The sequence below is a fragment of the Brassica rapa genome, chromosome A02 (assembly GCF_000309985.2).
Source record: "Brassica rapa cultivar Chiifu-401-42 chromosome A02, CAAS_Brap_v3.01, whole genome shotgun sequence".
In the NCBI taxonomy this organism is placed as follows: domain Eukaryota; kingdom Viridiplantae; phylum Streptophyta; class Magnoliopsida; order Brassicales; family Brassicaceae; genus Brassica; species Brassica rapa.
Genome location: NC_024796.2, coordinates 16,966,837 through 16,993,376, shown reverse-complemented (window position 1 = coordinate 16,993,376; position 26,540 = coordinate 16,966,837). Strand labels below are relative to the sequence as shown.

Below are 26,540 nucleotides of genomic sequence, written 5' to 3'. Positions count from 1 at the left end.
AATATACTTTTATGTTTTTATGTACATTACGTTTTATTATAATTATATTATTTTATGTGATTATCATTTTTAGTTAAACCAATAGTAATTTTATAAATTTGATTAAAAGTTAAATTTTGTAATTTTGTGATTAAAGAATATATAAATATAGACTTTTATGATTTATATATTCTTAAAAATTTCTATCTTTTTGTAAGAACGGAGTATTTAACAATATATAATCTATAAATTATTGATAGCAAAAAAAATCCAAATTTCGGTTTTGATATATTTTGCCAAGTATGAAAAACTTGTTGTACTATGTTTTGGTCAACAACGGCTTACATTAGCTTAGAAACAATAATGAAATTCCAGCCTTTTTAGCCAACTTTTTCTCGTTTCTCACGTCACTTGAAAGGTATGAATGAAATGAAAAGTTCAAACGCTATCTTCTACATTTAGATTTAAAAACATTTACTTAGACAATAACGACCTTCCTATCGGAATGCTCTAAATTGATAGAGATAATGTCTCCTACAATGAAATTTGATGAATAAATTCATATTCCTCCGTTTCGAATTATCCGTTTGGACTTCGACGCACAGATTCGACGCACAGATTAAGAAAACATTTAATTTTGTATATTTACTAGATAGAAACATCATTACCAATACATTCTAACCACATTTCAACCAATTAAAAAATATATTAAAATATAAAATAAATAAATTTTACATTGAAATTATAAAACGACAATTATTTTAAAACACAAATTTTACCCTACAACAACAAGTAATTTGAAACGGAGGGGATATTTTGCAACCCTATCAATATGAGTAAACGGGAATAATTGGTTTAGAGTTCGGATTTAGGGTTTAGGACATATGTGAGTCAGCCGAAGATTTTTCAATAATCAAAACGTAATCAGAATTAGTCAGTTCATAAACCTATTAATAATCTCTGCAAATTGAGTAGTTTTTCAAAATTATGCCTCACATCAAAGTAAGACGCCTAATTGAACCTATTAGTAATCCCTCCTAATTATTGTATACATTCAAATCCCGTCAAACATGAACGTTTTATTTACGGTCAGTCAATACACAAAAAGATTGGTCAAGACCTAGTTATTTAACTAATACACATTTTCTTAGTCATTGGTTTTGCTCACATATATAAATAATATAACATAACGAAGTAGTACAAAGTTATTAAGGGAAAAAAATTTTTGTTTAATCATTTCTAAAAATGAGGAAATGCTTTGCTTTGATGATCTTCCTCGCTTCTTTTCTTCTTCGTGTCCTTCAAAACCTCGAACTTGTTCATGCCGTCGGGTGTGCCGGAAGCTTATTCAACGTTAACAGCACTTACGCTCAGAATCGTCACAATCTCTTCTCTACTCTTGCTTCAAAAGTCGTTGCCAACGGTAGATTATACAACGATTCACTCGGCCAAAATCCCAATAGAGTTCACGCTCTTGTATTCTGCACAAGAGGCGACGAGCAAGCTTGTATTAGTTGTGTCCAAAAAGTAACACAGAATATACAAACGAGCTGTCCAAATCGCATGGATTCGTTCCAGTGGAACAATGACGATGTAGATGACCAAGTTTCTTGTCTTGTACGTTCCTCAAACCACACAACTTTCCAGAACCTCGAGCTTCGACCTGCCGTCATTCACCCAAGTCCAGATAGTATCGAACCATCCAAGAACACGACCCTTTTCAGTAAGCAGTGGGAAGCAACGGTCAATCGGACTATCCAGGTTGCCACGGAAGCTAATACTTCCTCGCTACTTCAGTACATTGGTGCTGTAAAGGCCGAGTTCACGGAGTTTCCAAATGTATACATGTTGATGCAATGCACGCCCGACATAACTTCTCGAGAGTGCATGATATGTTTGGAAAACTGCGTGGCTTATTTTAAAACACAGTTTTGGGGAAGACAAGGAGGCTCGGTTAGTCGCCCGAGCTGTCTTTTCAGGTGGGATCTATATCGTTTCCATGGTGCCTTTGATAATGTAACAATATTTCATGCACCTCCTCGAGTTCAGCCACCTGAAAATGACAAGAAAGGTAAAACAAATGAGTTCGAGCATTGTCACTTAAAATGATAAGAGGGATAAGAACAAGAATGGTTATAATTTTCAGGAAAAGGCATTAGGTTGGGTGGAATTATCGCGATAACTGTGCCTGCTTTCATTACTCTTTTGGTCTTTATTGGTCTCATAAAATTCTATGTTCGGAGGAGAAAATTCAACAAGGGAATATATGGTAAGGGTATGTACCTTGTTTACCTTGTTTCTTGCATCAATCAACCTTACATGGAGAGGGTACGACTTATTTCTTTTTTTAGTTGGTAGAGCAGAGTACTCCGATTCGGACTGTCAATATATGCTACGGTTTGATCTTGGTATGATCTTAATGGCAACCGATGAATTTTCGTCTGAAAACAAGCTAGGCCAAGGTGGATTTGGTACGGTCTATAAGGTAGTAACAATATGTTTCCTAATGAATTAATTATATATTTAGATGTTTGTCTTGAATGACTAACAAGTCTTAAAAACCGGGTTCAGGGGATATTACTAAACGGGAGAGAGATAGCAGTGAAAAGATTAACCAGAGGTTCAGAAGAAGGATGCATGGAGTTTAAGAATGAGGTTTCACTCTTGACAAGACTCCAACATAAGAATTTGGTTAAGCTTCTTGGTTTCTGTCATGAAAGAGATGAAGAGATTCTTGTCTACGAGTTTGTCCCCAACTCAAGTCTTGACCACTTTATCTTCGGTGAGACATCGAAACTCAGCTGCATTTTAGAATCTCAAATTTGATGAGTGAATCTCGGCAATATTAAGGAAACTAGGGTGTAGGATCATACGAAAGCTTCCAACATATCCTTTGAAAATGTATCAAGCCGCTCGTAGAAATTAGGTCTTCTTGGAATCTGTGTTGGAAAACTGTAAATTCGTTTTTGTAATAGAAAAAGACTAAGATAGCACCAAACCAAGTTTATGTTCCCAAAGTAGCACTCAAGGCTCAAAATCACAAAAATACGTTTTATTAAAGAGGTAAATATACATTTATACCCCTTGGGTTAATTAATCCAAACCTTAGAGTTTAGAGTTAAGGGGTGGAGTTTTGGAATTAGGGTTTAAAATTTTATAAAAAAAAAATACTAAAAAAAATAAAAATTTTAAAAACAGTTTCAAATAGTATTTTTAAATTATAAAAAGAAAATTTGAAAAAAAAAATAAAAAAAAAATTTCGAAAAAAAAAATTATAAAAATTTCGAATCTGAAAACATATAATCTGAAACTATAAAAAAAATTATTTTTTTCATTTTTTTATTTTTATTTTATTTATTTTTATTTATTTTTGTTTGTTTATTTAATTTTAAACCAAGGGTATTAGGGATATTTTACCCTTTAATGAATGTCATTTTTGTGACTTTCTCCTTCTAGTGATATTTTTGAGACATAAACTTCAAAGGTGCTATTATTGATAATTGCCCTTTTTGTAATGATATGCCTTTTTTATTTATTTATAGATATTTAAGTTGGCTTTATTTAATTTTGTTTTAAGTTTTTTCTTTTTTACCAGGATGAGTGAGACTGAGCCGATATTTAGTTAAAGAGGACTTTAAGAGAGGTGTGAAGCCGTTTCCAACAAAAGATCTTATTAACAATAAAAACTATATTTCAAATCTGCAGATGAAGAGAAGCGTTCGCTTCTTACATGGGAGGTGAGATTCAAAATTATAGAAGGTGTTGCTCGAGGTCTTGTTTATCTCCATGAAGACTCTCAGCTGAAGATTATTCACCGAGATTTGAAGGCAAGCAACATCCTTTTAGATGCAGAGATGAATCCTAAAGTTGCAGATTTTGGGACGGCTAGGTTGTTCGACACTAATGAGACTCGAGCTGAAACAAAACGAATAGCTGGAACTCGGTAAAAACATATTAATGAACTTTAAAGACACATTAATATGTGCGCACCATCAATTAACGTTATTATTTGCATATATGTAGTGGATATATGGCTCCCGAATACCTGAGTTACGGGCAAATCTCAGTTAAATCTGATGTATATAGCTTCGGTGTTATGCTTCTAGAGATGATATGTGGTAAAAGAAACAATAGCTTTGAAGGAGAAGGAATTGCAGCTTTTGTAAGTTTCTTTACATATCATTCTTCTTCGTCTTTACTTTCGTATCTTCAAACCCTTGTCGAAGTAAGAATATACAGTAGAACCTCTATAAATTAATATTCGATAAATTAATAATCTTTATAAATTAATAAATTTCATCGGTTTCAACTTTGAACAGTTCAAAATTTAACACAAATCGGTAATATAATAAGATAATAATTTTTCAAAAAATTCTATGTAAATATATGGTCCCATTAAAATTTTAAATTGTGTATACATATTTCATATAAGTAAGAACCTATTATTATATTTTTTTATCATATATTCACAATGAAATTATCTTTATATTTTTTTAACATTTATTATATTTTTGATGAAATTTAATAATATTATATCTGAAACCCAATTTAAGTTCTATGCAATATATATTATATACACCAAATACTAAAATAAAATTAATATAAATGTCAAGTTTCAATAAATAATAATTAATGTTTATACACTAAAATCAAATTTTTTTTATCATAAAATAAATATATCTTAAAATAAGAAATCTAAATAATGAAAGTTTGTAAATTAAAATCTTTATAAATTAATAAAATTTAAAAATTCTAACATTATTAATTTATAGATGTTCTACTGTATATATAAATACATATTTTGGTTTAGGCATGGAAGAGATGGGATGAAGGAAGGCCTGAGATTATAATTGATCCATTCTTGGTAGAGAAGCCGAGTAACGAGATTATTAAGTTGATCCAGATTGGTTTGTTGTGTGTTCATGAGAATGCAACAAAGAGACCAACCATGAGGTCTTTAATAATTTGGCTCAGCCGTGAGACTATTAGCATCCCTTTACCTAAGGATCTTGCTTTCACAAGGAATGAATCTCAATCTGAAGATGGTACAATGTCAATGAGCAGTGTCTTCACAAAGTTGAGTTCACGTTGAGTTATAATTTTATTAATCAAGCGATGGTGTTTTTAGGTTAATACCATGTATTGTAATTGTATTGATTGAGAATGAGCGTAGTAAAAAGTGTGAGGAAATACAATCGTAGGTTCTATAAAGCTGTACAAAGGATGTATGTTAATAACTATAATGCATACGAAGTTGATTACATGTCTTCTTTTATATAATATCAATAATATTAACAGAGAATAAAACATTCATTAATAGTAGAATATTCTTTTGGTTTTTGGGATTTAACTACATTTAAGCTAACAATAAAATTGACCAAATTAATTATACTTTACTCCACACTAATGGGTCAGTATGGTATTTTACCAAATACAAGAGCGGTTATTTAATATTTATTCATTTCGAATTTTGAATCAAATCACAAAGAATAAATATTTATTCTAAACATGGACTAAGTAAACATACTAAAAATGTACTAAAATTTTTATACTACTTAACAACTTATCTATGTTTAGAATAAATATTTTTTGGACCATTTCATTAGACTTAACTATTAAAAGGGAAGGATTCTCAAAAAATCTACTTAAACAAGGTTATTGGACCATTTCATTAGACTTAACTATTTTTTGGTCTTACCTTATATTTTTCTAACTATATAAATATTTTACATAATTTAAATGAACTCATTTCTTATTCTCCCATAATCTACTATATAATTACCCTAACAATAAATTTCCATGAATTTAGGACATATTATTCACATTTTTACACATGACGTGATCATTACCACATATAGTTCTACTAATAGTATAAAATTTACAATGGTTTAGTTATGTTTAATAGGTATATAATTTATATTTTAAAAATTTATGTATTCATTTGGTTCTCAGTTCGGTTTCTATTTTTTTGGTTCCAAAGATATAGGATATGCTCAGTTATTTATGAAATTCATCTTAAACTTGATTTTTTTTTTAAGTTTGGTACGTTTCAATGTATTCGGGTAAATGTACTCAACCCTATAAAATATCTTATATAGAATTTATATTAAAAGAATTTATTTTATTTCAAAAATAAACTCGTGCTTTCTAAACTTAGATCAAAATCTAATACATCTTTATGAATCATCATTTTTGGATCTATCTATTAATTATCATTTCCTTATGAATCAACACATGTTCTACGGGTGTATTATATCTAATATAATTATTTTAAGAAAATTGAAAATGTAACCCGAGCAGATTCAGATCTAGTTAATGCTTAATATGATTTGTGGTTGCATGGACTAGTTATTAATGCATACTTGAATGTGCTTACCCAGTGAGAATTGATGTTAATTGTATGATTAGTATAAGGATTAAAATTAGGAAGTGGGTTAATCTAATTGTTTGTTTCTAGACTTAAGGATTTACATTTGAATGTTTGACTAACATCCTAGATGACCATTAGATCACCTAATCAATTGTGAAACTCCATAAGTCTATTTTTAAATATTAATTAAAGCTTATTTATTTTTTTAGTAATTGATCGAGATTGAGTTCATTTGCTTATTTTCTGTTTTATTACTTCAGAAATCCATCTTTGACTTAGATTAATTATGAATTTGCATTCTTTTGTTCTTGAAATACTTAGGTGTGATTGACACATTAACTGTTACAATTACATTGTTGTGGCTGACAAAAAAGTACATTGTTGTGCTTACAACTTAAGTGATTAAGGAATACAACTTTTTCCACAGACGCCGCCAGCTACTGGAGAAAAAATCCAACGAGAAAAGCGAGATTGAAGATGTAAGATGTCCGCTCTAAAGTAGTCGCTGACGTAGTTGCTGAAGCAGACGAGTCAAGGTGCTGAGCTGGAGCCGTATAGATTTGGAGAGCAAGAGAGTATCTTGGAGATAAGGAAAGAGGAATAAACTTGAGGAGTAAGTTTATGACTTAAAGAAAGAGGAATAAGTGCATTCTAAGAAAAAGAAAGTTGCACTTATTGTTATGGAAGATGTCCATACATGTTGCCTTGGAGACTAGGGTTTCAAGAACGTGGAGAATAACTATAAGATACTTATGAGGTCGTCTGTATAGACACAGAGACACCGAGGCTGATCTTATAGAGAGAGATAAGCTCTTGGAAGTGTTCTTGGGTCGTGCTGAATCAGTTGCCGAAGTACTTGACGAAAGAGAGACATGGTTGGGTAGATTAGGAATTCTTCAGTAGCGTGTGTTAGGACATTACCACTAGACGTGTAAAAGCTGAATAAACAAGGTCTTGTAATAGATTGTTTCATGAGATTTCTAATACAAGCATAAGTGTTGCTTGTAGTTATTTTGTCTCTTGGTTTACTTTCTCCAGTAATATACTGTAGTGTCATCTTGCACCTACAAGTGGTATCAGAGTGGGGCACCTAAGTTATCGGTGTAATCCTGAAGGTGAAGATGGTCACGATTGTTTTGATGCAGAAGGAAATCATGTTGAACGCAGACCAGTATGGTCATTGGAAGGCTTGCATGAAGCAGATAATTCGAGGAATCAATGAATATGTGTGGACAGCTGTAGAAATTTGTTGGGAGGAGCCTACCATAGTCACAGGAGATGAGAAGAAGCCTAAGCCAAAAGAGGATTGGTCAGAGGCAGAACGCAATGCACCTAAGTTTAATGCAAAGGCATTGTCGGTGATTTTTGGAGCGGTTTAAGCATAACAGTTCTAGCTGATTCAGGGGAGTACTTCAGCTAAAGAGGCGTGGGACATCTGAATTCATTTGAAGGAGATGAGAGTGTCAAGATGACACGTCTCGATCATCTTCGGTCGCAGTTTGAGAATCTTAGGTGCTCTAACAATGATTCTATGGCAAGCTTCAGTGCCAAACTCAGTGCTATGGCGCATGAAGCATGTGTACTTGGGAAGAAGTACAAGGAGAAAAAGCTGTTAAAGAAGTTACTACGCTGTCTTCCAACGAAGTTTGGAGCTCACAAGGCGGTTCTGCAGATGACTACAAACACGGATGAGCTCAAGTTTGATAAGCTTGTGGGAATGCTGAAGGCATAAGAGATGGAGACAGACAGTAGTTCAGTCTCTACGTCAGCTGGTGCATAAAGGAGTACATCGCTTGTTGCTGACAAAGATGGAGATAGATCTTTGCATTTTGAAGATGCAATGGGTATGTTTTCTAGGAATATTGGTAAGAGGATGAATCCCTCTGGTGGGAGGAATCAGTATGGTCGCCAAGGAGGTGGTCACGACAGTTCAGAAGAAGAGAAGGTCTCAAGTGCTACGAGTGTTAAGGAGTTGGTCATGTGAGGACTGGCTGTCATGTTGAACAACAAAGGGAACTCAAGTGCCCTGAGTGTAGAGGTGTTGGACACACAGCGTGAATGTCCAAACTCAAAAAAAGAGAAAAGGAGTTTCATTGGAGTCGTCTTATGATTCAGAATCTGAAGAAAATGGAAAGGTGGTGAGAAATCTTGTTGCATTTGGTGCACACAAGGAGGAATCAGATTCAAATGTTGGTCAGACGATGAGGAGTATCACGTCATGTACAACAAGTGGTTGAATCTCAAAGATCAGAACTGAGACGGGAGGATATGACTCATAAGCTAATATAGATGCTAAAAGAAGCCAATGAAGAATATGCGGCTATGAAAGAGAAGAATGTCTCTGGAGCAGGAGGTTAGCAAACTGAGAGAGGTTGCTATTGATGAATGAGAAAGAGCAAGGATGCTGGAACGTGATTTGGCCGACAATCGCAAACAGATTAGGATGCTCAACAGCGGACTTGGATAATATACTCTCGATGGGACAACCAGCCAAGGCGAATTGGGAACTGGGATACCGAGGAGCTGAGAGTACTGACGTACATCACAAGGGGCTGTCACACTTCGTGCAGGGAAGCACATCAAAAAGTGGAGCCGAAGAAGTTTGTCATGAAGTACGATAAGGAGTAAGACAGGAAGTTCTACAGCGCGTAGCTATGAGTAACAAGCTGAAAGTAGTACATCAGTGCAACAACATGAAGGTCAGATAGGAGGTTCTGAAGCATGGTTGTGGAGCTGGTACAAGGAAGGAGACTGATCGGTGCATCAGCAACTATGCAGGCCAAGCAAGAAGCAAAATCAGATGTGTTGTTGGTTATGTGGGAAGGTTGGACACAAGAAGGTGAACTTTTTTGCTCGTGAGAAGAGCAAAAAAATGGCCAAGAAGGTGAAGAAGACGCTCATTAAATCAAAGAAGGTTGAAGAGGTGCTCTTAGCCAAGAGTGACTTACTTGATGAGGTCAAGGAAGAGACGTCATAAGAAGGGTGCAGCTCTGTTAAAAGTGATCTTGAGGTTGATCAAGAAGCATCAAGCATGGAGCCAGGAAACGAGGTTGCTTGTGGGACAAAAGGGAAGGAGATCGAAGTTCGTCAGGAAGTGATGTGAGATGATCTTCAGGAGGGTGATAGTGAAATCACTCCAAGAAAATAACAACGAGTGCATAGTGCACTCGGTGTGGATGGGGAAGGGCTCATGGTCAAGAAGACGACACATGACAGAAGCAAGGTCCTCAACAGAAGCTGGTGGAAGGGTAGTTCGACATGTGCGTTAGATCGTGATGCAATACTTGTTATTCCGCTGCAGCAGGGGCTGTGTTATGATTATACATGAAGAAACGGACGGATGGGTCTGTAAGACTTGACATCTAAGCATCTGTGTTTTAGCTTAGTATGCAATCAAGCAGGGGGAGAATGGTGATGTTCTGGTCCAGAGTATGCATATCTCATGGGGGAGAAAAGCATGGTGTGGTACACATCTCGTGGGGAAGAAAAACACATTTGGTGTGGAAGTTTCCAGGTGAGGAACATGGTTGCAACGTGGTTGATAAATCAGAAGATTGTTATGCTTGATCGTCACACAAAGCTAAAAGGGGGAGATTGAAGATTTAAGATGTCTACCCTGAAGTACTCACTGACGTAGTTGCTAAAGTAGACGTCGTGGTGAGTGGTGAAGACCATGTGGAGTCAGGGTGCTGAGCTGAAATCGTGTAGATTTGTAGAGCAAAAGAGTATCTTGGAAATAAGGAAAGATGAATAAACTTGAGGAGCAAGTTTAGGACTTAAAGGAAGAGGAATAAGTGCATTACAAGAAATGGAAAGTTGCATTTAATGTTATGGAATATGTTCATATCCATGTTGCCTTGGAAACTAGGGTTTCAGGAACGTGGTGAATAATATAAGATAGATATGGGTCGTATGTAGAGAGACAGAGACACAGAGGCTGATATTATATAGAGAGAAAAGCTCCTGGAAGTGTTTTGGGTCGTGCTGAAGCAGTGGCTGAAATAATTGATGGAAGAGAGACATAAGCGGGTAGCTTAAGATTCTTTCAGTATCGTGTGTTAGGATATTAACACTAGACGTGTAAAGCTGAATAAACAAGGTTTTGTAATATATTGTTTAAAGGAAATTCTAATAAATCATAGTGTGTTGCTTGTAATTGTTTTGTCTTTTGGTTTAGTTTCAGCAGTATTATTGTAGTGTCATCTTGCACTAACAAATTTGAGGTACATCAATACACATAGAATAAATTCAAAAGATGTTCGAAAATTGGTAGACAAAAAAATTCAGTGTAGTCATAGTTAAGGATTGGGGAAGAGGATGACTAGATGTAAAGATAGAGATTCGTGAGGTATTGGCTTGGTTTAAGCTTTGTTTACTTCTTTTATCTGCGGGCGATCCCTTGCTACCTTAACTGAAATATCCACAAATCTTTTCAACAAAATTGGCAGGAATGGCTTGTTAAACCCACCCAGATGACTCAAGATAAGTTGGAATGGACCACAACTTAAGTCGTAGAAAACATGGTCAACGAAGCTGCAATAGAAATTTCGATTAATATTGGGTATCTTCTTCTTAAGTTTCAATTTCTGATCCATAAAAGTAGAAACTAAAACGCAAAACTAATATAAATATATAAAATATGAAATATAAACTCAGAAGAAGTCTTAGTCTTTTTTTTTTTTGGTTTTCCATAAAAGTAAAAAGGTGCTTCCTATTGCTTTGTTTTGGACTGGTGAATCCATGGTGCTTCCTTTAGAATGCATGCAACTAGACATATAATATACATTCTTTTTCTAAACAGCCCATTGTTTGTGGTGGACATATACATTATGACAAAACGTAAAAAATTTAATTACTATATTGCATGGTGTTGAAGGACAAACTAATATAAATATATAAAATATGAAATATAAACTCAGAAAAGGTCTTAGTCTTTCTTTTTTTTTGGTATTCCATGAAAGTAACAAGATGCTTCCTATTGCTTTGTTTTTTGTCCGGTGAAGTCGATGGTGCTTCCTCTAGAATGCATGCAACTATGACATAAAATATACATTTTTTTCTAAAGCACTAATGCATGTATCACATCATAACTCTGCAGTTAAACATGTGCTTGGACGAGAGAATAGTACTATAACAGATAATCTTTCGGAAAGTCTTTGTGTTGCACTTTTTTAATAAAACTCTACAGTTAAGTATGCTTAGTATAAGTTTCATCAGAACTCTGCAGTTAAGCATGTTTGGAGTAGGCTCTATTGTATCCTTAGGATAGTTTACGCCACATCATCGATATTAGCATCGGCCGATCTCGGATATGGAGAATTCATTTGGGGCGAAAGCCTAGACACCTCATGGTTTACAAGAAAAAAAAAACAGTCCATAGTTTTTAGACATATACATTATGACAAAACACACAAATCTTTACGTACTATAATACATGTTGTTAACGGAAAAAATAATATACATAATATACAACAGTTAGTTTACATTATTGGCAATAAACTAACCTTACATTATCAAAATCATCCGAACAACTAGCTTCGATATACCACATGTACTAATTTCTTAGCTAAGACATTTAACTTGAAACATTTATCTAGATTGATTGCACTTCAAATGAAAACAATCCCATGAATTTTATTTGAAAATTGACTTTTTAGGTATTTTTACCACAATCATTCTAAAAAAACTGACAGGACCTATTTACAGGACCTATTAAAAATGGTGAAAAGGCCTATTAAAAATGGTGACATATATTCTATCTAATTATAACATGGCTTAATAAAATTATGACACAAATTTCAGTTGTAAATATTCAAATATAAAAAATAACTATATGGTAATTACCATAATTAAAAATTGTAAGCAAAATAATTTATATCTTAGATAAAATTTATTATAACTGTAACACTAAACAAGTTAATAAAAATATTAGTTTATTTTATTAGTATTTTATATAATTTAAATGTTTCTAATGAGAAATCATCCAAATATAGTAAAAATGTAACAATATATTTCATTTTTATACATATATTTTCATGATTAAATTGTTCTAAATACTGTTTATGTTTTTTCTTTTTTAAAATATAGTATACACATGATACTATAATTAAGAGATAAAATACCATAATATAAATTATCATATGTATATAAATTATCATATGTAAATGGGCTTTTTTCAAATATGACTCAAAACAAAAAGTCAAACACAAAACTAACCCATGATTTTTTTGGAACTTTCATTTGCTAATTTTACTCCAGAATTTTGGATTATTTACGAAAATACCATTACTTTTTTTTTTTTTGAAATGAGTGTTTTACTCTAACATCATCGTCTTCATCAGGTATTTACAATATTTTAATTGCCACCAATCCACCATGAACAACCAATTTGAAGCTCTTAATGCATCCAAGTGCAATTTGAAACTACATCTCTTTCACTTTCTCTCTATATTCATCAAAAAAAACTCAAGATTATGATCCTAAACTTTGTAAGGTTCAAACTCATGATTCTTGGTCATTAACAAGCGGGTCTGTTTCGTGGTGAAGTTATGTGTGATAGGAAAAGCTAATCAAGTAATCTAATTTGTTGAAAGTACGAAGTTGATTTCTTTTTTTGGGAAATGACTTAATGACCTATTTCTCCACCAGAAGCATCATATAGTAACCAATCCACACTATCTTTCATGTTCGTCCTAATTGCACACATTTTAAGTATATAAACTTATTTACCCCCATTTTCAAAGATCAAAACCCAAATCCACATAACCGTTGGTTTTCTTGGTTTACATCATAACTGAATACCAAACTAAATTAATAACCCAAATCCAAAGAGAACCAAATCCGAATAAAACCAAACCAAACCAAACCAAACTAAAATTCAATTCATAAATGACCCAATTTCATGTTCTTCTTCCTCTCATCATCGCCATTTTTTAACAACCACCTTTATTAAATGAAATTGTATACATGAAATTAATTAACCAAACAGGAGGAAAATTATATAAAAAAATCAGCAATTTGAATGTTGCAGAGCCTTTTTCACAAGCGTACGGCTATACCTCTGCTGCGAGGAGGTGGGGATGCTATGTATCTGCAGCGGCGCTAATCCGGAGTTCTCTTAGAGGTTGAATGATGTTGGTGGAGTATATATGTTGTTTCTTCTCTAATTTCCGTAACTGAACCGACGATTGAGACGGTGGTGGTGACGGTTGTTTCTTCTTCTGTTTATGTAGCGATTGATCATAACCAGTGCTCATCGGAAAAATGGACTCCATGTCAAATCCTCTGTTTCACCCAACCAAGACGTTTCAGAAGACAGATTTAATTAAGGACTGGAGTTGACATATTAGTTTTTTATTTTCATATTGATATGGTCGGTGAAGAAGATGGAGATCGGGTCGGGTTACGGAAGACATTGTTAATTATGGTTTGGTATTTTTGAAATTTAATCTGATTAAATTGAGTTAATTTAATTTAAAACTAGGTTTAAAAGTGTATTAACTGGTCTAATACTAATTGGTTAAAAAAACAGGTTAAAACTCAAATTGAGAAATAGTAAACCTTTCTAAACCGGCTCAGTGTCGGTTTTAGTTCTCATCTAAAACATTTTGTAGATTTGGGTTTCGATCATTGAAAATAAGGGTAAATAAGTTCATATACATAAAATGTGTGTAATTAAGACAAGCATGAAAGATTGTGTGGATTTGTTACTATACGATACTTCTGGTGGGTAAATAGGTCTTTTACTCTTTTTTTTTCAAGATCTGTTCGCCAGAAGACTTCTGTGTAAGTCTTATGGTCGTAGAAGACTTATATGGAAGTCTTCTGGTCAATATAGAGGTTAGTTTTGCAATTGACTTTATGTGTGTTTTAAGAGATTTCTCTGGAAGTCTTCCAACTTTTCTTTGTTAAAAAAAATTCTCGAAAATACCTGAGAAGACTTCCTGGTAAGTTGTCTAGGTACACAAGTTAGTTTAGGACACACAGTTTGTATGTGACCACATTCACTACAAGAGAAGCAATGTAGAACATTCATACGTGCTGGTCGTGATGAAGCTATTGTGTCGCTAATGGTTCATGTTTTTGCGAGGATCGCACGTTGAGTAGTGCTGTCCGTTTGTTGCGTTGAATTAATTGTCGTTGCTGAAGGTTGAAAACGAGAACGAGAGGAAGATGTCCAAGACGGTTATAGTTGGAGATCTAAGGAGACCGCACGTTGGTATGCTTCTGACTCCGAAGTGGGAATGAACTGTTCTAGTGCGACTAGTAACTGAGAGTGTAACACCCCCCCCCCCCCCCGATAAATCGTGAGATCAGTTGCTTCTCGGTCTCACCTAACGTCATCCTAGAAGTCATGTAGAAACTCTGTTGTGTATTCCTCAACATCTTGTGTACCTTGTTGTAAATTTTGATTTTTTTTGTAAAGGGTATGTTCGTAGTTGTATGGGAGGAATGCTCGACGCATGTGCTTTGTTAAACAAGCCCACGAGTTGATACGCGGCTTGTTATGCTGTCTGCGTGATTATTTGAGTTGTTGCCGCCAACCCATAGCTCGTCCTTTGAAGCGTGTTGCGACAAGAGGGACTTGCATGTCATCGGGAACTTGTCAGAACATGAGAATCTCTTCGACCGTATTTAGCCAATCGGTAAAGTCTTCCAGGCTTAATGTACCATGCAATTCGGGAATATCCGAGTGGAAACTAGATTCCCAACAATTTGGAGGGTTGAAACGGTTGTCGATCTCTTCGCCCTGAGCATGGTAACAATCGTTTTAGTGAACACCACGATGTCAATGTTGCTCAATGCCTTGATCTGCGAACACGTTGTCCAGTATCTCCTTGTTGTTTGATTCAATATGTTGATCGTTGTGTTGCTGAGGGTGATTGGCGTTGATTCACAGCAGGGGCATCCCGTTGGTCGCACTCTTGTTGCTGTTGAAGCACCGTTGTAAGGATGTTTTTAACCGCGGCTTGTAACGCTGCTTGCATACCTGTTGTAAACGCTTCAAACATCCGACAAACTTCTTCCTGCTGTTTGTTTGTCATTGTCTTGTGTGGTCTCATGATCGATTGTTTGATTGAGAAATCAAATGGACTGATTTTGATACCAACTGATAGAGTAACCGATAGTTGTAGGAACAAATTTTTAGTCTAAGAATGCCCAAAAGAACCTATGAAATTCAATACGTTGAGATCACCTACCTATGATCTAGCCGTAAACAATATATGAAAGCAAAGTTTCATTTTATAAAATCAATAATAATTTGTCTCTTTACAAAATTTAAAGATCACTATATATATAGGCATAGGAAAAATCCTAAGTCATTAAAGATTATGACCTAATATTCTATCCAAAAGTCTTGATCCTAACCTTCAACTTTATCTAAAACAAGAATAATAAAGGAAAACTAAAGCCAAAGCTGAAAAAGAAATACAATCCACGCCGCTGCATCAATTTCTATAGTTAAATTATGACGATTCACCTCGCGGACATGATTATAAATTAAGGGATTCATCCACTGTGAGGAAGTTTGCCTTCTATTACACAATGACAACGGTACCTATACTACAGTTGCATATTAATAATAAACAAACTTAGTTTTGGTCTAATCATGAACGTTACTGAACATGAAACAAGAAGCTAATTGATTAAGAAGATAATTAACATAGGATCAGAATTGCGTAGTAATGTTTCTAACTGCAATTCATATCCATATGTATATTATTGACCCATTAGATGATTGCAGGCTTGCAACTGACCCTACAAACCATACAAAATCATATTTGTTAAAGCCGCCAAGGACCACCAATGATGAACATTTTCTTGACTAGGACAAAAATATTAATAATAATTAAAAAATACACAACTATTTATATTTGACTCATAAAAAGTCCAGTGTCATATGTCCTTTACTAAATAGTTAATTTAAAAATTATTTAATGTACTATGTTAAATATTGTTATTTAAAAGATTAGAAACTCACTTTAATAAACTCACAAGTTGGTTGGTGATGCTCTTAGGAAGTCGAGCATTACACGTTTTCTCATGTCATCTATATAAATATATCGGGGCTCTAATAATCGATAACTTCCTGGCAATCACGAAAATACAAGAAAAATAAAAGTTGATGTAATTACTAAAAAAAATGGGGAAATGCTGTGCGTTGATGATCTTGTTATTGTCTGTTCTTCTTCTTGTCCTTCAAAACCTCCAAGTCGTTAGCGCCGTCGGGTGTGCCGGAAGCTTTTTCAATGCAAACAGCACCTTCCTTCAGAACCGGGACGATATATTCTCTACCCTTGCTGATAAAGTCATTGCTAACGGTGGATTCTACAACGCTTCACTCGGCAACAGTCCCAACAGAGTTTACGCTCTTGTCCTCTGCCAAAGAGGCTATGACCAACAAGCTTGTTCCAACTGCGTCCAAAGCGCGACTCGGGGTGTAACAGCCCGATCCCCCGGCGTCCGACCGGGGTTATCGAAGGGGCGTTATGGACACGTGTCTACTCATTTAGACAACCCTACGTATCCCGTTACTGGTCCCGAGAGACGAGCGCATAACCTTCTTTGAAATACCGTCACACCCACATCCATATACTTCTACTTACAGTCCTGCGCACAGGAAAAAATGGAAATGGAGGGGTGAGCAACAAGTTACTCAGTGAAGTGGCTCTAGACCAGCCTGCCCGCATGACACTCTATACTACTCTATGCGGGAACTAGGACCGACTAGCCACTACAATCAGTTAATGCATTTTATCATTTCCTATCGTCATCTGTAATTTCCACATTAACTTCCATTCATTTCTAACAACCTAGTGATCAATCAATACAATGATCTCACTCATTGCCACACAGGTCAAACCCTAGACTTAACCGACTCATCTTACCAGTCCAACTCGATCCTATGACACCTTTAACTCCCCGTTACCCGACCATGATGCACGTTTTTATATCCCGCCTCTCGCGGTTGGCACACGTTCTTTTCATCAGTGGGTAGTCCCAACTAGGCTTCTACCCCATATTCATGTGGATTCGCCACATCTCCTATGGGTGCTTCCATATTCATGTGGATTCGCCACATCTCCTATGGATACCTAGCGTGAACTGCTGCCACACATACTTTTCCTCAGTGGGTAGCCCCCCACTAGGCTTCTACCCCATATTCATGTGGATTGGCCACATCTCCTATGGGTGCTTCCATATTCATGTGGATTCGCCACATCTCCTATGGATACCTAGCGTGGACTACTTACCCCACCTACTTTCCTTAGACTCTCTATATGCTTTCCCACCCATGCTTAACCTTAACATCATTCTTTCATACTTTTACTTATCCTTTCACTTCCTTATCGTTTCCACTTAACCCTTCTCATTCCCAATTACTCCCCTTTTCATTCATACTTGTACTTGGACTCAATCACTAGACGCCACCCGTTATCGGTGTCACACACAATACACATCGCATTCAAGTTCTACTTCAATAACTTTTATAATCACTGCTCACCTATCATCCTAGCATTTATTTCTCTCTAGCATCCTAACTTCAATCACAACAACACATGGGACATCACAACCAAACATACAAGTATCAACTACCAATCAACCATTACCACAACAATTCAATTCAGTTCATCAAGTCCCATTTATCAGTATGAGGGTTCTTATGCATCATGATCCATTCATCTATCATCCTAGCAATACCATGTACTATCAACCTAACTCCCAAACAGGGTCTAAGCAAACCTAACTCCAACATATAGGAGTATACAGAACCATGAAAGAAGGTTGGGTTCGAAACACTCCACCTTAGCCTAGATCTGGATCTGGAAACAAGGATGAAGAGATCTGAACAGATCTGGAACAACTAAACAAGAGAGAGACGAGATCTGGTCACCACCACCACGGCTGCAACCACCACCACCATCACCACATGGCACCGGCGAGGAGGAGGGAGAGAGGAGAGAAAGAGAGGCGTGAGAGAAGAAGAGGGAAGAGGGAAAAGAGAAGCTTGACGGCTAGGGTTTCCAAGTCTCTCTAAATCTCTGCAGAGCTTCGCTCAAGTTTCAGAAAATGAGAGAAAAGAATGGGCTGCATCTCTTTATAAAGGAAAGGGTGAAGGGAACCCTAGGTTTTTTGTGAAATGGGCCGTAGAGAAGCCCATTCTTTTATGAAAATTTTTGGGCCAGGAACCGGGCCGTTACAATTCTCCCCCACTTGAATGGAATTCGTCCCCGAATTCTATATGTCGATACTCCAACTCTAACATCCTGAACCCGAATGGGTAAACAACTCGTCCTTTGAAATCTAATGGTTCATGCAACAGACCAGGTTCCATATTCCTCACGGAGATCCAACGTCCTCTTAATTCCCAAATCGATTCTCCATCAGCGTTCTCATCCCTAGATTGTTTTCATCTCATATGCATTTCCACATCACCACCACTCTTGTCGACGTAATTCTCTGATGGTCATGTACCTCTTCTATCCTTTCGTACAGCAGCTCATCATCAACAATTATATCTGCTAAGCGGTTTCTTGGATCATCTCAGGCTCGAGATTCTGATCTCCCCCACTTTGGTCCTACATAAGGGATTCAACATGGTTGTTCATACAATCCTCATAGGGGATATCCATTTGCTTGAGTCATAGCTAATGTCTTGCATGGATTCAACTAATATCTGATCCATTAACCAACTTCCTCTCTAAGCTCCACACACATGTACATCACATAGGTTGATTGCCATGTCCTTGGCGACCCAACAACAAAAATATATTGTTATCATATTCCATTTCCATTTTGACACATAAAACTCTTGCATCAATCATATACGGCCTCACATCCCACTATTCTCAACTAACAAGTCTTAGTTGCAAAGCTCCATTAAAACCCTCTTGGCAGTTCCTCTTCGAATCCGGATAAATCTGTTTGCTGCCCACTACAATGGCCATTGCGACCGATAAACTTGTCCCATGATCTCTTCCTTCACCGTTGTGTGGTACCCAACCACATCTCCGTTGATTAACTTAGCGAGCACTTCATCTCATGAAACTTAACGAGCTACTCCACACCGAACATATCCTCGTCCTCTGAGTCCTTCGGTCTGGCCATGTTTTCCTTGATGAACGAACCTCCTATCATAGCCCTACTAGTTGTACTGGTTATACTGGTAGTACGCTCCCATCCATTATCACCTAGTGTGGTTCTTCTCGCACTTCCACTCTTGTCACAACGAAACCGCCTTGTGTTAATGACGATGTCGCAAGTTCTCCTTGGGCTCTGAGTATGTGATGCTTGGTTAGCCTATGATCTTCTTACACCAAACAATAGCTCTGCACCCTTTTAGATTAGTTCATGATCCCAGTAATCTTGCACGTTACAACTATTCTTCAGATCGGTTCTCATTTCCTTCAGGAAGCTGTGAATCAGTTCTCGCCCCCCTTAGAGAGTGCCTGACAATCTCCTCAGGGGTTATATCTTTATTGTATTCCCTTACAATCATGTCTCTCGGGCAGATATCCTAGAACTAACCCTCCATTAGATATATGTCATTCTTCGGGAAATACTTTCATTGACCTATGGCCTCAACTTGTTTCACTGCACCTCTAATGTTCCTCTAAACTCATGATATCCGCCACAACCTTCACGCTCTCGGTAGTTACATTAGTCGGGTTTCCATCTCTGGCTTTCCTCCAACCACTCCAACTCATGTGTCTGGCGATGGAACTTCATCAATGGACGTCACCGATGGGGTACCACCTTTCTCTTTATGATGCGCTGAGTCCGAGTGTAGTTCGGGTTCCACCATGCAGGTCCACGATACCCGTAATTGTCACTCTGGTCGATACTGGTTGTCGAAGACATCCTTCAAGTAGACATCCGATCAGAACCATAATAGAAGTATAGATATAGTGGGTGGTTTTGAAATCGTTCATAACTTTCAGAAAAATCACAACTTTCAGAAAAATCAAAACTTTTCACACACTCTTTTCTTTTAGTTAAAACAATTCTCTCTTTTCTTTTTTTTTTTTTTTTTTTTTTTTAAACGTCGGAAATGCCGATCCCTTAGGACAGAACTAAGGGATCTTAACCCGCTCTGATACCAATTGTAACAGCCCGATCCCCCGGCGTCCGACCGGGGTTATCGAAGGGGCGTTATGGACACGTGTCTACTCATTTAGACAACCCTACGTATCCCGTTACTGGTCCCGAGAGACGAGCGCATAACCTTCTTTGAAATACCGTCACACCCACATCCATATACTTCTACTTACAGTCCTGCGCACAGGAAAAAATGGAAATGGAGGGGTGAGCAACAAGTTACTCAGTGAAGTGGCTCTAGACCAGCCTGCCCGCATGACACTCTATACTACTCTATGCGGGAACTAGGACCGACTAGCCACTACAATCAGTTAATGCATTTTATCATTTCCTATCGTCATCTGTAATTTCCACATTAACTTCCATTCATTTCTAACAACCTAGTGATCAATCAATACAATGATCTCACTCATTGCCACACAGGTCAAACCCTAGACTTAACCGACTCATCTTACCAGTCCAACTCGATCCTATGACACCTTTAACTCCCCGTTACCCGACCATGATGCACGTTTTTATATCCCGCCTCTCGCGGTTGGCACACGTTCTTTTCATCAGTGGGTAGTCCCAACTAGGCTTCTACCCCATATTCATGTGGATTCGCCACATCTCCTATGGGTGCTTCCATATTCATGTGGATTCGCCACATCTCCTATGGATACCTAGCGTGAACTGCTGCCACACATACTTTTCCTCAGTGGGTAGCCCCCCACTAGGCTTCTACCCCATATTCATGTGGATTGGCCACATCTCCTATGGGTGCTTCCATATTCATGTGGATTCGCCACATCTCCTATGGATACCTAGCGTGGACTACTTACCCCACCTACTTTCCTTAGACTCTCTATATGCTTTCCCACCCATGCTTAACCTTAACATCATTCTTTCATACTTTTACTTATCCTTTCACTTCCTTATCGTTTCCACTTAACCCTTCTCATTCCCAATTACTCCCCTTTTCATTCATACTTGTACTTGGACTCAATCACTAGACGCCACCCGTTATCGGTGTCACACACAATACACATCGCATTCAAGTTCTACTTCAATAACTTTTATAATCACTGCTCACCTATCATCCTAGCATTTATTTCTCTCTAGCATCCTAACTTCAATCACAACAACACATGGGACATCACAACCAAACATACAAGTATCAACTACCAATCAACCATTACCACAACAATTCAATTCAGTTCATCAAGTCCCATTTATCAGTATGAGGGTTCTTATGCATCATGATCCATTCATCTATCATCCTAGCAATACCATGTACTATCAACCTAACTCCCAAACAGGGTCTAAGCAAACCTAACTCCAACATATAGGAGTATACAGAACCATGAAAGAAGGTTGGGTTCGAAACACTCCACCTTAGCCTAGATCTGGATCTGGAAACAAGGATGAAGAGATCTGAACAGATCTGGAACAACTAAACAAGAGAGAGACGAGATCTGGTCACCACCACCACGGCTGCAACCACCACCACCATCACCACATGGCACCGGCGAGGAGGAGGGAGAGAGGAGAGAAAGAGAGGCGTGAGAGAAGAAGAGGGAAGAGGGAAAAGAGAAGCTTGACGGCTAGGGTTTCCAAGTCTCTCTAAATCTCTGCAGAGCTTCGCTCAAGTTTCAGAAAATGAGAGAAAAGAATGGGCTGCATCTCTTTATAAAGGAAAGGGTGAAGGGAACCCTAGGTTTTTTGTGAAATGGGCCGTAGAGAAGCCCATTCTTTTATGAAAATTTTTGGGCCAGGAACCGGGCCGTTACACGGGGTATACAAACTAACTGTCTGAACCGCATGGATTCGTTCACGTGGGACAAAGACGTTGAAGACAATGTTTCTTGTCTTGTACGTACCTCAAACTCCTCAACTTTCGGAAAACTCGAGCTTAGACCCGCTATTATATACCCAAGTCCACTTAGTATCGAAGCATCTAACAACATGACCATTTTCGAACAAGAGTGGGATGGAATGGTTAACGGGACTGTCGAGGCTGCCACAGATGCTGAAACTTCCTCGGTAATAAAGTACTTTGGTGCCGTAAAAGCCGAGTTTACCGAATTTCCGAATGTGTACATGCTGATGCAGTGTACACCGGACATAACTTCTAAAGATTGCAAGACATGTTTAAGAGAATGCGTGACGTTATATAAAAACCAGTTTTGGGGAAGACAAGGAGGCGAGGTCAATCGTCCGAGCTGTTTTTTCAGGTGGGATTTTTATACATTCCATGGCGCTTTTGGTAATGTTACTAGAGTTCCTGCGCCTCCAAGACCTCCGGCTCAGGAAAAGGAGAGCTCTGCAACCGACAAGAAAGGTATTTCAAATAAGTTCAAGCACTGCTAAAATTTGTAAAAGTATGATATGTAAGTTTACAGACTAAAAAGAGTTTGTAATTTTCAGGAAGAAGCACAAGGTCTTGGGTTATCATAGCGATATTTGTGGTTCTTACTTTGATCAATATTCTGGTATTTATCGGTCTCATAAAGTTCTTTGCTGGGAGGAGAAGATCAAACAACGGATATAATAGTAAGTGTACCTTGATTCATAAGTTCTTTGTGATTAGATTTTTATTTATAAACAATAGTGGACCAATAAATTTTTATAATACTGAGACAAGAGAGAAAGACTTATTGTTGTTTTTTTCTTTTAGTTGGCAGTGCAGAGTACTCTGAGGCTGATGGTCAATTTATGCTACGGTTTAATCTAAATATGATCATGACAGCCACCGATGACTTCTCGTCTGAAAATAAGCTTGGCCAAGGTGGATTTGGTACTGTACATAAGGTATAAATAACATTTTTGTAATAATGAATGATTGATCTTAATATTGTATAGGTAATAAATTTTGAAAACCGGTTTCAGGGGATATTACCAAACGGGCAAGAGATAGCGGTGAAGAGATTAACTAAAGGTTCAGGACAAGGAGATACAGAGTTTAAGAATGAGGTTTCACTTTTGACAAGACTCCAACATAGGAATCTGGTTAAGCTTCTGGGGTTCTGTAGTGAAGGAGATGAAGAAATTCTTATCTACGAGCTTGTCCATAATTCAAGTCTTGACCACTTTATCTTTGGTGAGAATTCGAAAGAAAGCTGCCATTTTGTTTAGTCTTAGAAACTTTTATAAAAAATGTTTCTTTAAACTGTGCAGATGAAGAGAGACGTTCACTTCTTACATGGGATGTGAGATTCCGAATTATAGAAGGCATTGCTCGAGGTCTTCTTTATCTTCATGAAGATTCTCAGCTGACGATTATTCACCGAGACTTGAAAGCAAGCAACATCCTGTTAGATACAGAGATGAACCCTAAAGTTGCAGACTTTGGGACCGCGAGGTTGTTCGATGCTGATGAGACTCGTGCTGAAACAAGACGAATAGCTGGAACCCGGTAAGAGCATATCAATCAGCACACATATAAATATATGGATATTTAGACAATTTTGGATTAAATATTCATGAATTAATTTGCATATATGTAGTGGATATATGGCTCCTGAATACCTGAATCACGGGCAAATCTCAGCTAAGTCTGATGTATATAGCTTCGGTGTTATGCTTCTAGAGATGATAAGTGGGGAAAGAAACAATAGCTTTGAAGGAGAAGGACTTGCAGCTTTTGTAAGCTTTCTTCTTCCATTTTTCTGTTATCTTCAAGCCTTTATGTACAGTATGTAAAACAAATATTTTTTGGTGCAGGCATGGAAGAGATGGGTTGAAGGAAAGCCTGAGATTATAATTGATCCTTTACTGATGGATGAACCGAGAAACGAGATCATTAAGTTGATCCAGATTGGTTTATTGTGCGTTCAAGAGAATGCAGCAAAGAGACCAACTATGAGCTCGGTAATACTTTGGTTTGGCAGTGAAACAATGATCATTCCTTTACCTAAAGCTCCTGCTATGACGGGAAGTCAATGTCAATCTGAAGACGGTACAATGTCAATGAGCAATGTCTTCACGGAGTTGAGTTCTCGTTGAGTTATAAAATAGTGAATCAAAAAGTTGTTTCAAGATATATATACTGTATATGTCACCTGAAAACGGATATTGCCTCCCTTTTGTTTCCTCATTTATGAGATGTGTCGACGGACTATCATTTCATAGCTTTTGTTTTTTTGACAACAAGACATTCACAGATTCAGATTGACTATGGAAACCAAATCGGTAATTCCGCATCCATGTGAACGACGAAAGACGGTTGTTTCCTATCACTGCGTGCAAAGCTATCCGCATGTAGGTTCTCCGTCCGAAGTACATGAACGATGTCTGAGTTGAAGAAACTTCTTCGTAAAAGCTTGATATCTTCCAGATAACTTTCAAATACTGGCCATTCTTCTGATTCCGAAACTATCTTCACCAATTGAGAACAATTTGTTGCAAACGTAACATGAAACTGTCTTAAATTCTTCATACATTCATTTGCTCAAATCAAAGCCTCCACCTCCGAATGAAGAGGTGAAAGACATGCATTTACATTCATTGCTCCTAATAAACCATCAAAGCCCGGTAAGGTACTATACTAGCCTTGTCCCGAAAATAGTTCCTTATCTTTCCATGAACCATCTATAAAACACCATTGTCCTGAAGTTGTTAATATGGTTGGTCTGTACCTGATGCTCTCTCTTCTGATCAGTGAGTACATGTGCTTCAGCCCAAAGTGTTGATTCCAATTCTGCTAATTTAAGTGTTTCCTTTGGATCAATATCCAGATTACTAAACACTTTATTATTCCGACCTTTCCATATATACCATAATATTCATAGCTTAAAAAAATTTTATTTTGAAACTAATATAAATTTTATTCATACTCAAAATCATCATCTTCAGCGAGTGGGACTTCTTATTTCATTATCTGATGACTAAAATGAAATTTCTAAATGGTGTTGCGGCTGATTAGCTATGAGCGGAGAATTATCCGGAGAGGCAAGTCTCTTAGTTCTCATTCTTCATTCCTCTAATGGACAATGCTCTGTTTCTGACTTGCTTATCATGATTATGTGTAATGGAGGAGTTGGGATTTCTCCATGCCTTCTTGAGTTGTCTTCTCCGCAGACCATGTAATGTTGCTTGGAAAACATTCCAAACGAAAAACAAAGAATTGTGCTCTTGTTGTGAATCAGATATAATCGACAGTAAAGTGGTTATTGGAGGTGGGTTTCACCCCACTCCCAACTTGGTCCTAGAATCTAGTTCAATAGTCTAAAATTCTGTAAAAAAGATGAAAATTATTAGAATATTTTTCTGGTCGAAATTGCCCTTGTCCATAGTTATAACAAAAAAAACATTACCAAAGTACCCTTAACATTTGATCGTTGGCAGATGTATTTTCAAAAAAATAAATCTATCGAATAATAAGTCTGTTTATAAACTCTGTATAGAAAAATAAATCTATTGTTAAAGTGGTGTCAGACTTTCTTAGAAACGTTAGATTTGTTTCTACGGCAGAGTTATTTGTCCGATTTGAATAGAAAATAGACTTTGTGGTCAATTTATTTTCTTATGTACAGACTTATTTTTTATGTTAGACTTATTATCTTACGGCAGAGTTTTATATTCGATTTAAAATTGTTGGTAGACTTTTTGTTTATGTGGTGAAAGACTTTTTAATTTATGTTGTAGTAGATTTATTGACGAAAGTTTGGGTTTGTGTAAACCGAACTTAATTTAATGTTGAATTTTGACCTGTTTTATATTAATTTTGAATCTGGTTTATTTTTAGGATAATTAAGATCCAGAATTAGGTAAATTTTGGTACTTGTCTTCTTTTCTTTCATCTTTTTTCTTCCTTATCAAGTTGTTATTTTTCATGGTGGTTTAATCACTTGTTGCAATCTTTTTGCTTGGAGAAACATGGATCACAAACAATATAAAAAAACATATTCAATGGATCCTCATCCATTCTTACATACGAAATTATTATTACAAGTGGTGAGAGATTAAAAGCATCAGCCTTCTTTATTCCAAGTTAAAAACTACAAAGAATGAACAATTTTTCTTTTTCGTATTATCCCTTCCACTCACAATGATGGAAATCACAATGCATCGCAGCTCAGCCAAAAACCTTGCATTTGTTTTCTTTGTTAGT

General features: G+C 36.7%; 2 protein-coding genes across 4 annotated transcripts; both read left to right on the top strand.

Moving 5' to 3' along the window:
- The first annotated feature begins 1,177 nt into the window (after positions 1-1,177).
- On the top strand, positions 1,178-13,988 carry LOC103868157 (putative cysteine-rich receptor-like protein kinase 39). 3 transcript variants are annotated; one of them, XM_009146259.2, is made up of 7 exons: positions 1,178-2,050; positions 2,126-2,248; positions 2,331-2,464; positions 2,551-2,761; positions 3,685-3,922; positions 4,003-4,141; positions 4,790-13,988. In XM_009146259.2, the coding sequence occupies exons 1-7, from the start codon at positions 1,225-1,227 to the stop codon at positions 5,069-5,071; spliced, it is 1,953 nt and encodes a 650-aa protein (XP_009144507.1). In that variant the 5' UTR covers positions 1,178-1,224; the 3' UTR covers positions 5,072-13,988. The 3 variants fall into 3 exon arrangements, with proteins under 3 accessions (XP_009144507.1, XP_009144506.1, XP_033140911.1); XM_009146258.2 differs by having other exon boundaries at positions 2,126-2,254; XM_033285020.1 differs by lacking the exon at positions 2,126-2,248 and having other exon boundaries at positions 1,178-2,063; positions 2,305-2,464.
- Positions 13,989-16,223: 2,235 nt separating this feature from the next.
- Positions 16,224-24,561, top strand: LOC103868159 (putative cysteine-rich receptor-like protein kinase 39). Its single transcript, XM_009146262.3, has 8 exons — positions 16,224-16,788; positions 22,224-22,769; positions 22,856-22,981; positions 23,106-23,239; positions 23,318-23,528; positions 23,606-23,843; positions 23,935-24,073; positions 24,152-24,561. Exons 1-8 carry the CDS (start codon positions 16,494-16,496, stop codon positions 24,431-24,433), a joined length of 1,971 nt encoding a protein of 656 aa, XP_009144510.1. The 5' UTR covers positions 16,224-16,493; the 3' UTR covers positions 24,434-24,561.
- The last annotated feature ends 1,979 nt before the right edge of the window (positions 24,562-26,540 follow it).

Coding starts and splice junctions, on each gene's coding strand:
- LOC103868159 (XM_009146262.3), top strand. CDS start 16,494: ATGGGGAAATGCTGTGCGTTGATGATCTTGTTATTGTCTGTTCTTCTT. Junction 23,240..23,317: donor GATTTGGTACTGTACATAAG/GTATAAATAACA, acceptor AACCGGTTTCAG/GGGATATTACCAAACGGGCA. Junction 23,529..23,605: donor TCTTGACCACTTTATCTTTG/GTGAGAATTCGA, acceptor TAAACTGTGCAG/ATGAAGAGAGACGTTCACTT.
- LOC103868157 (XM_009146258.2), top strand. CDS start 1,225: ATGAGGAAATGCTTTGCTTTGATGATCTTCCTCGCTTCTTTTCTTCTT. Junction 2,465..2,550: donor GATTTGGTACGGTCTATAAG/GTAGTAACAATA, acceptor AACCGGGTTCAG/GGGATATTACTAAACGGGAG. Junction 2,762..3,684: donor TCTTGACCACTTTATCTTCG/GTGAGACATCGA, acceptor TCAAATCTGCAG/ATGAAGAGAAGCGTTCGCTT.